This window comes from Protopterus annectens, chromosome 8.part0, assembly GCF_019279795.1.
Source record: "Protopterus annectens isolate FY-2018-M chromosome 8.part0, PAN1.0, whole genome shotgun sequence".
NCBI classification, from domain to species: Eukaryota; Metazoa; Chordata; order Ceratodontiformes; family Protopteridae; genus Protopterus; species Protopterus annectens.
Genome location: NC_056741.1, coordinates 1636059518 through 1636076448, shown reverse-complemented (window position 1 = coordinate 1636076448; position 16931 = coordinate 1636059518). Strand labels below are relative to the sequence as shown.

Genomic DNA, 16931 nt, shown 5'->3' with positions numbered 1-16931 from the left:
TCACGTATGTGGAGCATTTCTCCCCGGGTCTCTGCTGAAAATGGGCACCTGACTGCCCAGTCAGACCAACCCAGTAATCAAATATAAAATAAATAAGAGCAGAAGCCAAAGTAGCAGAAAAGATCAAAGAGAACAGATTACGGTGGTTTGTAAACATGTGCAGAATAGCAGAAGACAATCTGGTGAGGAAGATTTGGGACAGACAGGAAGAAGGTAACAGGAAGCAAGGATGCCCAGCAAAGAGGTGGATGGATTTTGTGAAAGGAGATCTGCGACAGTCAGGCATGACTGTTGAAGAAGGCAGGAGTGTGGCATTGAATCGAGAGAGTTGTTGACAGTTAACCTCATACCCTGACCCCATGCAAAAAACTGGGAAAAAGGGGGCTGATGAGGATGATGATGATGATGATGATGATGATGATGATGATGTCCAACATCCTGTCACTTAAATGGTCCTAAGTTACCCACGATACCATAACTTGCAGTTCTGGGTTGTTTGGTTTATGAAGTTGGATGTCTACTTAAGAGGATCATTTTAGTTTTTTTTTTTACTTTTCCTCTCAGGAAGTGCTAATCTCTTTTCTATAATCCTAGATTTGATGGTACTGACACCACCTTCGGGGACTTAATCTTGTGAATGAGCACTATAAATGACTGTATAGTCATCAACAAACTGAATAAGATGAAAATCTCCAGTATACTAATTTATCTTGTTAGTCGAGTATAGTAATGGCCCAGGAGCTGACCTTTGTAGAACTCCTGTGTTTGGATTAAAAAATTTCATATAAGAAGAATTGCCACAGGCCTGCCTGCTTCATTCCAGTCAAACAGCTGGAGTAACATGATAGCCTAAGTGACTCAGTTTTTAGTATAATCAGCAAAGTGAAATGCTTTGAAAAAGTCCAAAAAAATAGCAGAGAAATTCCGCCTTATCAAAACCAGTAGGTGCACTCACTGCAGGTTTCACTGCAGTTGCATAAACTACATGTGAGCTACATGCAGTTTTTTAAAGATTTCAGAGGGAGGATGGGGGGGGGGTGCTCATTGAATAGTTTTTTTAACCTTTGTATGTACTCTCCTTTGCATAGTGGTCATGCCTTTTTTAATAATTTTATTGTTGTCATAGAAAGGCACAATACAGAATAAACATTTATAGTTGTATATACAACCTTCTTTTCCATTTGTTCCAACTTTTAACATAATCTCTAGTACATCAGTCAAGTTGTATAACACGTCATTAACACAGTTCTGAAGTATTGTTCTGTATTACCTCACTTGGATCCTTCTTCAACCCTTCCTCCTGGTTGCGTATACATATTTGTAAGTGTGTGTGTGTGTGTGTGTGTGTGTGTGTGTGTGTGTGTGTGTGTGTGTGTGTGTGTGTGTGTGTGTGTATAACATCTCTTCCCCCTTAACTCACACTGTTAAACCTAATTCCCTGAGTCCCTTATCTTGCCATTCTTTCTGGTCCTTGTGTAAATTCACATCCTTCTGACACACATCCTAGTTGTATATATGGTACAAATCAGATTAATGCTTATGCAGGGTTAGATGAAATGGCTGTCTGACTGACATTACTGTTGCTTCTCCCATCAAGACCGTTAAAAAAGCTCCAGAAGTGAAATAGTACATTGAGCAAGTACAGAAGTAGGAAGCTGTTTGCCAGGAAAAGCATAAGAAAATGAAATGACTTTAGAAATCCAAAATAAATGATTTGCTTAGAAACTGCCAAACCCAATTTGTTATCCTGAAAAGATACCAAAAAGTTGCTCAGATTTCCTGATATTGTTAATCTTGTCTAAATAATATCTGAGCTGCCTGTGTAAATCCCAAGAATGGAGAATCTTTGTGCTGCTATTTAATGGAGATGGAAAGAAGGAAGGAAGATGGTCAGTCTGACTCGAGGAAACACATTGACCCCTTTAGGCAACAAAGTAGATTTGGTTTTAAGAGACATTCTGTTTCCCTGGTAAACTAGAAAAACTGGACTTGTAATAAGGCCTGAAATTCAAGACTCTTTTGGCAGAAATCAGAGCCACCAACAAGACAGTTTTACAGGTACAGAATTTTAAAGAGGAAGAAGCTGCTGGTTCAAAAGGTGGATGAGTTAACTTTTCAAAAACAAACTTTATGTCCCAGGAAAATGAAATTCGTTTTACTGGATGCCTAATATGAAGGGCGCCTTTGAGAAACTGTTTATCTTCAAACCTATAGGAAAGTAGTGGATGCAGAGGCAGAAAAGCAGAAGTGGCTGGCAAATGCCAGACCAGAGCTGAGCAACTCACACACATTAGAAAGAAGAATAGGAATACCCACTAAAAGAGGGTCCTGTTCATTTTTTGATATCAAGAAAAAAGAAAGAGTCCCCAACTGAGTACTTATCTGCAGTAGGCTTAGTGAAATGTATGAAACATACAACCTTCATACCAAACTCAAACTGGTATGTTCAGACTGGTGCAAAAGATATTCAGTGGATCTTGTGGTCATAACGTCAATTATGTACCTTATGTCTCAGATGTAGGACATACATCTGACATATGGTGCATGGAAAGGATCAGGCTTTGGTAGGCTGGCCAAACATATGGCTATCCTTGGACGGATATCTATATTTTTAAACACCTTTATTGAATTATCACTTGTGACATAGGCAAATTACATTTATATAAAAAGTAATCAAACTGTACTAACAAGTTCATGTTTTCAAACATTATTCTTCACATATATTGCTATATACAATTTAACCTAAGCAACATTATATGTTGTTGTTGTTGTTGTGTCTTTCGGCTTTTCCCAGTTAGGGGTCGCCACAGCAGAACTCCAGTCTGCTAATGATTGGCAGTAGATTTTTACGTGCCGAGTTGCCGGCCCTGACGCACAACCTTCAACGAAGGTACGCCCATTCACGCATGTCTCCACACAGAAGACGCTCTAGCTGAGAATCGAACAGGAAAATGTCTTATTGTGAGGCGACAACGCTATTGCAGCACCACCACCGCAGTCCTAAGCAACATTATATAAATTATTTAATTCCTGCCCTTTTTTTTAAGCAAGAAACATCTTTATTGAACTATCACTTAAGACATAGGCAATCATACATTTACATAAATGAAAACAAACATTGACACAATCGTAGTTGCAAAAATTTTACATCACAAACCATACTGACACACTCCCAGTTGCAAACACTATAGATCACTGATAATCTACCCAATCATTTTCAGACAAACATCACATAACTCATTTAAGTCCTGCTTTCTTTTAAACCTCATTCATATATATATATATATATATATATATATATATATATATATATATATATATATATATATATATGTGTATTGTTCCTACAATTCCCATTTTTTCCTATATAGTTTGCTCCTACCCTTTTCTAAAGATCTCAATTCCAGTTGTTTTCTCTCTGTTACTATATTTACTACTACTAGTAAAGTTGGTTTAGATTTTGATTTCCATTTTCTAGTAACTGCATTTTTGGCAGCCACTATAATTAGACACAGCAAAGTCTGACCATGTATATACAATTCCAATTTTGTATCATAGCTCAGAAAATTCATCTCCCTTGTCACACCAATCCATCCACTCAGCATCTCTGATCCCACTGCTGTTCATACTGGTGATGGCATGGAATCCTTAAAGTCCACTAATTCACTGCACTCCCAGAAAATATGTTCCCAATTACCTCTTTCTTCCCCATCACACCCCCAACAGTTGCTGTCTACATAAGGAAAAATTCTCTGGAGTCTACTTGAGGTATAAAAATATCTATGCAAACGTTTACAAATAAAAATTCTAAATCTTCCAGATTTTGTTGCATATTTGGAAGACATACATATACCCTCCCATTGTTTCTTTGTGAACTGCTTAACCAAACGCTCTTCACAATCCTTTCTAATCTCCTCTGATTCTTATAGTTATCATGCAATATTTTATATGCTCTTCTAATTATTCCTTTTTTTAACAGCAGCTTCTGTACTAGTTTCTACTAAAAACACTGCCAGTGCTGGTCTTTCATTTAGACCCCCCCTTTCTTTGGCTTTGCTTATACTCTGATATCAATCCTTGATAGGGAAGGCAATCTCTAACCTGCAATCCAAATAAGTTCTTGGTGTCTTCCCATTCTATCATCTTTCCCTCTCTAGTTATTTGCTCGCACTACCATAGTTCTTTTGCCTGTTTTCTCCAATAAATTCCAGCCCTATCGACAGACTCTGCATTCTCCACTTCTGTTTTGGCTTAGTTCTTATAGTACTTTGTGAATATAGTAGTCTGTATGGTTATTGTCATTCTCCCTAAGGATCTGCATCCAAAATCCCAGTCTCTCCTTGTTTCTTAAGCTTCCTTCCAGTTTCATCATCATCCCTTTCCACTTTGAATTATAGGTTTCTGCTTGTGCTATGTATAGGAGCCTTAACTGTGTAGCTCTGAAATACCCTTTCAAATTGGGTAATCCCAATCCGCCTTGTTCTATTGGAAGAATCACATATCCCACTTGACTCTTGTTGTCTTCCCTTCCCAGATAAAATCTTTCAGCTCTTTATTAACTGCTATCCAGTACGTCTCCTCTGGTTGATAAAAATATGCCTGACCCATGTATAAACCTAAAAGGACTAAAAATATTTAACTGCTTGTACCTCGTTATCCGTATCCATAAAAAATACCTTCCAATTTCTCAGTTTTTGTATTATCTTTTGTTTAGTGTCTTCCCACATATCCTTAGTTGCCACACCAGAATCCTTTTTAATCCATGCTCCTATGTACATTTGTTTTATCATGCCCCCATAAATATAGATATTGCTGAACCAATCTGTGTGTGGGTGCATAGTTTATAGCTATTGGCTTTATTTTAGCTTCATTAATTTTGCATCCCGAAAAGATATGAAACTGTCTCAAAATGTTCCACAACACTGAAATGTCCTTTTCTGGTTTTATCAAATATAAAATATTATCATCTGCAAATAGAGCCAGTTTTTCTTGACTACCATACCAATTATATCCTTGAATTTCTGAGTCCCTTGTTTTCTTTGCCAGTGGTTGTAAATATAATGCAAATAATAAAGGGGGAAGAGCACATGTCTACCTGGTTCCTCGGCTCAAACAGAAATTATCAGAGGAACCCACCCACTTTAATTTTTGCCTCCGATCCCTCATATATCCTCCTAATCAACCTTATAATTTTATCAGGTAATACAAATGCTTCCACTGCCCTGCTCATAAACTCCCAATTTACGCTGTCAAATGCTTTCTCTGCATACTACATATAATGTTGATGTTGCTAACACATTTTATGATGATTTATAACTAAACTTTTATCTGTGTATTCTGTTAAGGTATAGCATTTATACAATATGATTACAGGAAAGATCTGTTGTAATTCTACTTCTTGGTCACATGATGGGTCCTTCAAGTTCACATATCTGTGACTGCTCATTGTTTATACTCTGAAGTCTAACACTTAGGATGAAAGCACTCAACCATTTTACTCTTTTACTGAATTTTTATTAAAAGATTTTTGGATATTTTACTGGGAAACATGATGATGCATCTTTATGGCTCTAACTGTTTTAAACAGAAGTAACATCCTTTCCCAGTACATAAGCATGATAAACTCCATAGAACTTCCATCCCACTTTTACCTATCACAATTTAGTAGCTATCACCTTTCTTCTTCAAATCACCTTGCATTATCCAAGAGGTTAACAATCCAAGTACTGTACAGTCTTCACTTTTAACCTCCTCACTCAGTTGTTTCATACTACCCTTCATTCATTCATTCATTACTGTACCATTCATGTTCCACCTATTTACATATTGCTTTTATCACTTGCTGCTCTTATTAGCTTTTGCTTTCACCCTTTTATTCAAACTCAGCAGACAAAACATATTTGCTTAATTGTCTATAGTGGGCAGACAAAACTGCTACACACACTAAGGCCCTCTGCTAATATTACTAACACAGCAGTAGTTGTTAGATAAATATTGAACTTCAGTTTGTTCTTTCATGAAACCCCTTACTTTCATTAACAAGCTATTATAACATTTTATGAAAGTCAGCCTTTTCACACAGTATAATAACTGATTGATTACATTTAATTGCAAACATCTAAAGAACACTCATTTTTATTACCTCAGAACATTTTTTTCACCAGTTACTACAGGTGTGGTAAATCTTACTAGTTTCAGCAAATTAGTATTTGCTATCTCACTCTCTAAAAACACAATAAATCTAGTTACAAAACAATTCACATTTCAAATAATCTCTTACTACTGTAGACAACGATCCTTTCAGGCATAATGCTTATTTCCCATGTCAGGCATACCCTGTTGAGCACTTGGTTCATCATCATGTACCAAAATTAGCTGTAATCAAGACAAATTTAACAAGGCAACTGAAGCTTCAAAACAGAAGTTTCTGCCGTGTTTTACAGTTTTCAAAACTTTCTCAGCAGTGAATCCAGTACATTAGCTCCTCTGCTGAGTGATAAACCTATACATACATTGTTAAACTTTTCCATGTACTGCTATAATGAGCACTAAAAAAATGAAGGCTAGCAGATTACCTTTTTATTTATTTATTTTATTTTATTTTACATTTGTTGACTGAGATAGTCTGACTGGATACATGTTCATTTTCAGTGGAGGCCCGGGAAGATAAGCTCCAAAGGAACTTACACAAGCAAATTTAACATAATACAAATTAAACACAATTTACAGACTCTGAAGAAGAGTCTAAATTATACAATCTCACAAATTTCTAATCTGGCTTAACAATTACAACACAGTTGAGTTCAATTTACAAAATAGTACTTATTTATCTGAGAAACATTTAAATATCACTCATTATCCCCCATTCTATTAAAGCCAAATGGAAACACTTGACTTTACTCAAGCTTGGATAAGATTTAAACAGATAGAAACCCACACAAAATGGGGAAAAACAGCCTTTATGGTGAGATTATTCACCTCCAAATGGAACATTCCACAATTTGTCTCTGTTCAGTTTGTTTTAATCTGTCATGATTCATAAAAATAAGTTATGTACTTACCATAACGTTCCATGTGAGTTGTTCATCTCGCCTTCATTCTTTACTGATGGGTACGGAGCCGATCCCTCGGCTCCGAGTTGGCACCTACTGCAAAGCTCGAGGATTTCAAGTAGCTCGAGGCCAAGTCCCTATCCCATGATGCACCCTGAGTTACCTCAGATTTTGTTTGCTGGGTAAAAAAATACCATATGTCATTCTATAACTCCATAAGAGAGAAAGTATAGAAGGGTTGAGTGACCAGGAAGGATCTAGCATCTCTGTCTTCTGTAAGCCCAAGAGGGGGTAGGAGGGAGGGATGTAAGAATAAAGGCGAGATGAACAACTCACATGGAACATTATGGTAAGTACATAACATCTTTAAATGAAGTTGTTCTATCTCGCCATTCATTCTTTACTGATGGGTAGTGTCCCAAGCACCATCAACCTTGGGTGGCTCACGAGAGTATATTTCTCAGGACCATGGATCCAAAGGAGGCCCTGTCAACTTTGTAATGAGTAATAAAGGTATGAAGTTTTTGACCAAGTGGCTGCTGTGCAAATGTTATCAATAGGGAGTCTGGCAGAAAAGGCAAATGATGTCGAAACTGCTCTGGTCGAGTGAGCTTTAATTTTATGCTGCAAGGGCATATTGGCAGCTGAATAAACAAAGATGATACAATCAGATAACCATTTAGACAGAGTTGTTTTAGCCACTGGCATACCCTTCCTGGAATCTGAGAATGAAACAAAAAGCTGGTCTGATTTCCTGAAAACCTTTGTTCTATCCAAATAAAATCTGTGCTGTCTGTGAACATCAAGTTTGTCCAGCATGTACTCTAAATTGTTGGAATAGTTGGGGAAGAAAACTGGTAAATCAATAATTTGGTTGAGATTAGTTTCTGTGCAAACTTTGGGTAAGAAAGAGGGGTTTGTTCAAAGTGAGACTGTCAGCATGGGAAATCAAATAAGGAGGCTTAATGGATAAGGCCTGAAGCTCTGACACTCTGCGGGCAGAAGTAATAGCCACTAAAAAGATCGTTTTCCATGACAAAAATTTGAGGTCACATGAGGAAGCTGGTTCAAATGGCAGAAGAATTATGCAGGAAAGAATAAAATTTAGATTCCATGGAGAATAGGGAGATTTCACAGGTGGTCTAATATGAAAAGTCCCTTTGCAGAAAGGCTATGGATAATTTGTGTGACATAATATTCAATCCTTCAAATCCCAGAAGAAAGTTAGAAATGGCAGTGAGTTGAACATGGACTGTTGCTGCTGCAGCTCCTTTATTGAATATCATGGTTAAGAAATCTAGAATAGAGGCCATAGGGGCTTGGTAAGGATCAATATTGTTTTTAGAGGCCCATATAGAAAATGTTTTTCCATTTGCTGAGGTACAGCTTCCTCGTAGAGGATTTATGAGGAGACAGAAGAATTTGCTTTGTCTCACTGGAAAGGTTATGGAACCTGGCTATGACGGGAATTGGAGCAGCCAAGCTGTCAGCTTCAAGGACTGCACAGAAGGATGAAGTTCCCCAGACAAGTGCATCAGAAGGTCTGGAACTGGGTCCAGAATCCAGGTGTCCTCCAAAAGATGAAGTTGAAGGAAGGGGAACTAAATCTGATGAGGCCAATAGGGAACTATTAGAATGATGGTCCTTCCCATGGCTTTGGCTTTCTGTAATACCTCAGGTATCAACGGGATTGGTGGGAATGCATAGAGGAGACCCGGGGGCCAATCATGAATGAGTGTGTCCCTTGGGGCTTCTCCCGGAGGGAGAATCAGGGCAAAGTAGCTTCTGCATTTGGTGTTCATGTGACTGGCAAAAAGGTTGCAGCAAGGCTGTCCCCACCTGTGGAATATCCTGTCCACTATTTCCGTCTTGAGGGACCACTCGTGGGGCAATAAAATTGCTTTGCTCAACTTGTCTGGTATCACGTTGGATTTCCCCGGGATGTGCGCTGCTAACAGAAAGCGCTGGGTGGAAATAGCCCACTGCCATACTCTGAGTGCCTCGCGACAAAGGGGGTAAGATCTGATTCCTCCTTGTTTGTTCAAATACCAGACCACTGACATGCTGTTCGTCTGAATCGCAATCGTACCCAGAGGTAGAGAGTCCTGAAAGTACTGCAATGCCAAAAGTACTGCTCTCATCTCTAGGACATTGATATGCAGATGTGTCTCTTGATCGGTCCATGTGCCTTGGGATGTCTTTCCCTGAAAATGCCCCCCCCCCACCCTATCAGGGAAGCATCCGTGGTCACTGTGGCCGCTGGAGGGGGGTAGCACAAATGGGTGTCCTATCGTAACACGAAGTGAGGTTAACCACCACTGAAGATCCTTTTTGCAGGAATTTGTGATCATTATCATGTGAGACATGGGAAGCCCTTGGTAAGACAATTGAGTGAACAACAGCCATTGTAGTATCTGCATATGCACACGACCTGGTGGTATAGCTAGAATTGTTGCTGCCATCATACCTAACAATTTCAGAACTTCTGATGCTGCTGCTTTGTTTTTGCATATTAGAATGCGCACATGCTGACGGAGAAGTAAGACTCTTTCTACTGGAAGTTTTAGCGTGGTGGTGGTGTCCAGTTCTGCTCTGATAAAGACGATATGCTACAATGGCAACAAGGCAGATTTTCCTGAGTTTATTGCAATGCCCAGCTGATTGCAGAGTGACAGAGTGGACTCCCTGGCCTGGATGAGTTGATGGCTGGTGGTGGCGGTAAGGAGCCAATTGCCTAGGTACGGAAACATCTAGAATCTTAAATGTCTCAGGTGAACCCTGACCACTGCCATTCATTTGTTGGACACTCTGGGGGCTGTAGTGAGACGAAAGGGCAGGGCTCAAAACTGGTAATGATTGGCTCCCAGCCGAAAGTGCAGATAATCCCTGGATGGCCTGGCCATTTTTATGTGGTAGTACACATCCTGGAGATCTATCGAGCACATCCAATTGTCTTTACCTAGAAAGGGAAGTATCGACTGAAGCGTGACCATCCGAAACTTCTCTTTCTTTACAGATTTGTTTAGTCTGCTGAGGTCCAGTATGGGTCTTCAGTACCCCTGTCTTCTTTGGAACTTTGGAAAATCTTGAGTAAGTTCCGGATCATGTCTGGTCTGCTGGGACTGGTTGGATAACTCTTTTTCTTAGCAATGTCTGGACCTCTACTGTTGCTTGTTCCCTGTAACTGGGTGGAACATCTGGGATTTTCCTTCTCGATGGAGGGGGTGTGGCGAAAGGGATGAAGTATCCTCTGGAAATTATACTTTGTACCCAGTTGTCGTTTATTATTTTGAGCCAGGCATCTGGGTACAATGATAAGCAAGCCCCGACTGCCTCCAGAGCAGGACAGTCGGGCCTCCTTTCGGGAACACTGGTAGAACTTCCCAAAGAAGTGATCTCTGTCACCCTGGTGTTGCAGACACCCTCTGCCATGAGGGCGGCCATCCATTATTGCCCCCTCCTCTGCCCCTGGAGGGGGGTTCACCACGTGTATCCTGAAAGGCTCCTTGGGCTTTACGGAACCACATTTTCCCTCCCCTTTGACCCTTGGGGTAGGGTCTGGTAGGGGTGGAAAAACGGACTCTGATTGCAGACAGAGTCTTTTCATCCTGCTCACACCTGGTTAACGTTTCCTTGACCTTAGGCCCAAAGAGGGGTGAGCCATCAAAGGGGGTATTCACGAAGGATGACTTGAAGGGCTCCGAGAAGGAACACAAGTGCATCCAGGAGTGTCTTCTAAGAGCAACTCCTGTACCCGCTGCCCTACTCGTTCCAGTTGAGTGAACAAAGAGCAAAAGTCGCTGAACTAAACATGTGCTTCCCATATGCATCCAAGATCCTAGAGTCTCTGTTAGGAGGATGGATAGATGAGGAAGTTTCAGACATTTCCTTTTTGGTGGCTGCCACCACAACCATGGCATCAACTGGCACACCTTTTGTCAAGAAAGATTTGTCTAGGGGGGCAGATATGAACTTATTAGGCCTCCTAGGGACAGGCTCCATAGTATCTGGCGACTCCCACGCCCTTCGTGAGACCATCTGCATCAGTTCATCGGAGGGCGGAGACACCCAAGAGGTGGAGGGATTTGACCCAAAAGCCTTCAGGAGGACCGACTTGTCCTCAGTAGGGTTGGTGGACTGCCAGTCACCCCTCTGCCTAAGGATTTCCAGTATCTCAGCAAATGAGATATTCTCAGAGGGGGACCGTGGGGACCTACTGATTAATCCAAGTCAGTGTCAGATGTTAATGACTTCTGAGAGGAGTCCAAATGTTTCCTCTTACACATTCTCTTCCTGGGAACCTCATCAGTGGGAGCTTCTGGGGAGGTGGGTGTTCACAGGAAAGAAAGAACAGTTTGGACCCACAAGTCTCAAACTCGCATACCTGTATTTGGGAGTCTGGTGCTTTTGCAATAAACCATACTGACCCAAATCCAAACCTACCAATCCATTTAACAATTTTGTACAGGTCATATGTGCAGGTGTGGGATTTGAACCCATCTTTGTGGGTATTACAACAAGTAAGGGACACACACATAACCAATGTGCCACATACCCAGTTAAATATCAGTACATTCATACAAACAGCACCCTTTCTAGAGATGAACCATCAAACCATTAAATTAAAAACACACAATTGGTATTACTATCAGTATTTGCACAGACACAGGCCACCAAGCCTGGTGATGGGAATGTGCGCTTATATGGGATGGCATAGTGGTTTCCACAGTGATCCGATTACTTGTCCCTCACCTAGAGGAGACATAAATACATCCTCATTTCCAGGATGCTGCTAAGGGCACAGACCACCAATAAGGTTATATGTATGATGGCTTCCTCTGGCCAGCTTGTACCTCACTGGGTAATACCCAGGATGGGGTACAAATGAATTTGGCTAACGGGGGGGGGGGGGTCAATGATGTGGAAGTTCAGTGGGAAAAGAGATATAAAAAAATAAAAGCAAGAGTCATCAACCAATTTTCTCACCTCCTGTTATAAACTGTTGGATAAGATGTGTGGCATACTTTTGAGCTAGACATTTTAATATTTCACTAATTGTTCCTAAGTACATAACATTACATCTGTGTGGTTAGTAGCTGCAAAACATTACCATTTATGAATGCTTGTGCAAACATATTTAATTAAGGGAAAAAATTCCGTACTATTCCCTAAAGCTTAACTTGTTATCTATACTGTCATTTCTGTCAGATGCCTGCTTGCAGTCATTTGCAGAGATGATTATGGAGGTACCGTGAGTAATGAAAAGGTAATATCATCACTCACATATTAAAAGAAATGCCTCCTATGAGCAGCTAAACTTAAAAGATTCATGATCCTAATGTAAAGATGATATCCACTTTTCTGTACAACACTTATAACTATTTATTTAAGGCTGTGCTTAACTGGAGGTTTTCTACTTTCATCATGATATGATCTGGAGATACAACCATATTCAAATAACTGACTGCACATATACCAGAATGTGTCTCACACTTCTTTGTTTACTGGCTTTTACTCAGTGATGTTGTACTGCAAGAAATAGTTTCCTTTCCTTACCTTCATCATGTGTAGCTGAGGAGTCACTGAGCTCTGTGGGAATATCTTCATTATCATTGAAATCCAGAGATGGGGAAGTGACTGGCATGGGTAGGCTGGTATCTGGTTTCTCTGTAAGTGGCACACTGGGGAGATCTTCTTCCACATTGATTTCCATGCTTTCTTCCAGAGGGAGTCCATCAAACTAGAAAAAATACAGAATCATGTTTACAATGCATGTCTGTGTAGTCTGCCAGTTAATTAGTTTGTTTATATTTTGTACTGCTGCTAACCATCCTGATGTCTTTCTACACAGTAAAGCGTATAAATGAACTACCCAGCCTGTTCATCTTCACTTGTAAAACAACAAGAGCGTCACATTTGTAACAAAGTGGTTTGCTACAGTTTTAGAGGAAGACCTTTTTTTTTTGTTCTGAACTACTTGAAGGGGGGGCCATACTGTGGAACTGGACTAGCATTATATAGTGTGGTTATGTCCCTATCACATTGTTTGCAAGATAATAATACTGACCTACATTACAGATGCTGCACGCTGCAAGCACAGTATCAATATTTTCACCCCACCCCCATTGGACCCTGCCTAATTGCTACAATGCCTGCACTTAGTCCACCCATTTGTTCTGCGGGAGCAAGATCTAGGCATCCCCAGGCTAGAAGAGAGACCTGTGGCTTGTTTATTCCCCCAGTAACAACAGTCTGATGGTATGGCATGAGTCATTTGGGAGTCCTGCAGTTGGGCCTATCCTTCCCTTCCTTTGCTGTTCGCAGACTAGCTATAGCTACCTAGTCAAGGACAGCAAGTGTAAGCATGCTTCAATATACACTTCCTGTTTCTGTGGTTCAATAGAGAGGTCTCTGACCAACGCATTGTGAGCCAACATGGTCTCTACAAGTAGCAATACATCAAGCCTCTACTAGGTGTCTAAGTGTCAACAATGCCACTAGTCTAGTAGCCTCCCCACCAAAATGTGTGAACTGCGCAGACTCATCCCAACAATCAAGGTCTTTAGATGCTCATACAGTTAATCAAACATGGGTCACTTGAGCCTTAGTCAGAGCTTCATCCTTCTATGCCCAGGATATAGCTCATACCTTTGCTACTGTCCTTTAGATGAAGCAGTAAACTAAGGTTGGCTCTGTTCATGTGTGTTGCAATTCACTAGGACATTAAGAAGTGCAGCTACATTCACATCATCTGCATATCTCTTTACAGGCTATGTTCCCTTATCACACATTCTGTCAATGTAATAAACACTGTTAAAAAGCTCTAGGTCATTTTGTATACAGTAAAAAGAAACACTTCTAATCTCCAAAAATAAAAGTTATGTACTCACCATAACTATACATCTGTATTGTTAATTTTCATTCTTCCTTAACGAATGGGTCTCAGAAGTGACCCTTGGATCTGACTTGTCCATTTTTCACTAGAATCTAGGATCAGACTCTCGAGCTCCTCCCTTTACCCATAATGCCCCAAAACACTGCACTACCTCAGATTGAATTTGCTGCTGCTATATACTATCCAAACATAAAGCAAAATGATAATAACAATACAGATGAAGAGTATAGTAACAAAACAGGGGCTCAAACAAAAACTGTGGTTCCTAACAAAAACATTTATTTATTTATTTATTTTACATTTGTTTACTAGGATAGTCCGACTGGATACATGTCCATTTTCAGCGGAGGCCCAGGGAGAAAAGCTCCAAAAAGACATTCAACAAACTGTTACATTTTTACAGTTTAAAAAAACAAAATAAAACACAAATAAAAGGATTTTTACACAGATGTAAACAAACACAAAAACAGATACACAAACAAATTATTACATTTTTACTCAGATGGAAAATTCTAGACAGTGTTTTTAAGAATGATAGGGTATTGAATGCCTAGTAGGCTAACCTGGTAGTAGATCCAAGGAGATCATAGGATTTATAAGTTAAGAAACAATAAAGTGTAGGCAGAAGTCCTCCATGTGCACACAATTGATGGTTAGAGTTAGTCTGGGTTAGGACAAGGACATAGCCATCGTTTTTTAAAGTACTGAATCAGGCTTTCTTGAATTGAGGTAGAGCGAGTTCAGATGTAAGATTAGCAGGAACAGAATTCCAAGTTTTGCCAACAGAGTTAGCAAATAGGGATTTACCGGCTGTGTTGTTGGATTTGAGAGTTTGAACTAGTAGTCCTTCAGATGAACGAAGTGCGCTAAGGTTACTGTAGGGGGTGATGAGGTTTTTAAGTACGAGTGTATTATCTGGTTGGTACAAGAACTTGTGTGCAACTATTAGTTGATTAATCTGAAGTAGGTTAGGCACTTCAAGCCATCCTAGTAGATTTAGGTTATGACAGTGATGAGTTCTGTAGGCTGCATCAGTAGCAAATCTAGCAATGTGATTGTAGCTGCTAGAAAGTTTATTAAGGTCAGTTTTGCTGAGGTTTGTAAATAGAGGGAAAGCACAGAGGTGGGTGGAGAGTACATGTGTACGAGCAATTACCATTTTGGATAATGGCGTTAGGAAGGGCTTGATCCTATATAGTGAACCAAGTTTTTTATTAACTGTTTTAATAGTTTTATTGACATGCAGATCAAACTTAAGGTTATTATCTATTATAACTCCTAACAGTTTGGTTGAGGAATCTGGAGAAATAATGGTGCTGTTGTTGGATTTTAATGTAAAGGTTATAGGGGTAGACCTGTGAGTGGGGGGGGGGAGAAGCAGCAGTTTGGTTTTATTAAGATTTGCCATGAGATGACGGTTAAGGAGCCAATTTTCAACTGTGTTAAAAGTATTTTGGGATAGAATCTGCAACTCTGTAGGTGAAGTGGTGGAGCATACTACAGTGGAGTCATCCGCATATTGAATTAATGTTGCATTTGGGATGACCTTATACAAATCATTGATGAAAATGGAAAATAATAGTGGTCCTAGTATGGAGCTTTGGGGTACTCCGAGGGTGATGGGTAAAAGGGTGGATATTTTGCTCTGCTATAGGACAGCCTGTTGTCTACCACTGAGATATGACTGAAACCATTGGATGGTCTGGTCCTCTAGGGAGATGGAGTTCAAAGCATTTACGAGTATTTGGTGGTTTACCATATCAAAGGCTTTTGAAAGATGGAGAAAGATAGCAGAGGAAAGTTTATTATTGTTTCAGTGTTGGTTAATGATGTTAGAGAAGGAGAGGAGGGCTGAGGTACTATGGAATGGTCTAAAGCCATGTTGGATGTTGGATGTTGGCTAGAAGATTATTATGGATAAGATAGTTCCGGAGTTGATTGTGGATGCATTTTTCCATAATTTTAGCCAAGGGTGACAGAATAGCTATGGGTCTATAGTTTGAAAGTTCAGCAGAGCTGCCCCCTTTATGGAGTGAGATGACATGGGATATCTTCCAGGTGGTGGGAATGGATGCTTCAGTTATAGTTCTATTGATCAGGATAGTAATGTGGTATGCTATGGCATTTGCAGGTTTTTGTAGATATTCTGCAGGGAGGAGATCAGCCAACAGGGTGATAGGTTTTAGTTTTTTAAGTAATTTTCAGACCAAAGATGTGCAAACTGGCTTGAAGTTAAAGGGGAGATGGAAGCAGGGTGTAGTGGCCGGAGAATATGGGCATCCAGGGGATAATTGGTTAGCTAGGTTCTGGATGGTTGTTTTAAAAAGCTGTTAAAGGTATTGGCAATTTCTGCTGGGGTTTTTTTGTTAGAATCAAAGAGGGTAGGAGTGGAGGACTGTCCTGGACTAAGGAGTTTGTTTATACCTACCCAAAATTTTTGTGGCTTGTTTTTGGTGTTTTTCTTGTAGATGACAGTAATAGTTTTTCTTGTCTAATGTGGTGGATTTTTTTGTTTTATTTCTTAGCTGTCTGTATCTAAGTTGATCTATGTGGTTTTCTGTGGTCCTCAAAGTGGATCAAGCCCTATTTCTAAGTAACATTTTATGTCTGGTTTCTTTTGAGAGCCAAGGACCAACTTTTGTTTTGGTTCTAATAATCCGTGCTGGTGCATGGGTGTCAAGGATGGATAGGAATTTGGTATTAAAGTAATTTACTGCTTCTTCAAGTGGTAATTGTTTCAGAACTGACCAACTGCAAGATTTGAGTTCATTTTGGAAATCTGTGCAGTTGAAATTCTTATTGTTCCTTATTGTTTTAAAAATGGACTGTTTGTGGATATCAGCTTTTTGCCTGATTAAGTAGGTGAGGTGGTGATCACTTACATCATCAGGCAGGCTCCCACTCTTGTATTTGAGAGGATAGGTCTTAACAAGAATCCAATCCAGAATATTTGCTTTATTGTTAAGTTTACTGATCCTAGTGGG

The 16931-nt window shown here is 39.9% G+C and overlaps 1 protein-coding gene across 1 annotated transcript in view; it reads right to left on the bottom strand.

Moving 5' to 3' along the window:
• Positions 1-16931, bottom strand: part of LOC122808522 (protein Aster-B-like) — a 1382984-nt gene that overhangs the window by 698874 nt on the left and 667179 nt on the right. Inside the window, exon 9 of the mRNA XM_044079476.1 lies at positions 12609-12792. Coding sequence (XP_043935411.1) covers positions 12609-12792 — 184 coding nt within the window. The remainder of the gene's footprint in view (positions 1-12608; positions 12793-16931) is intronic.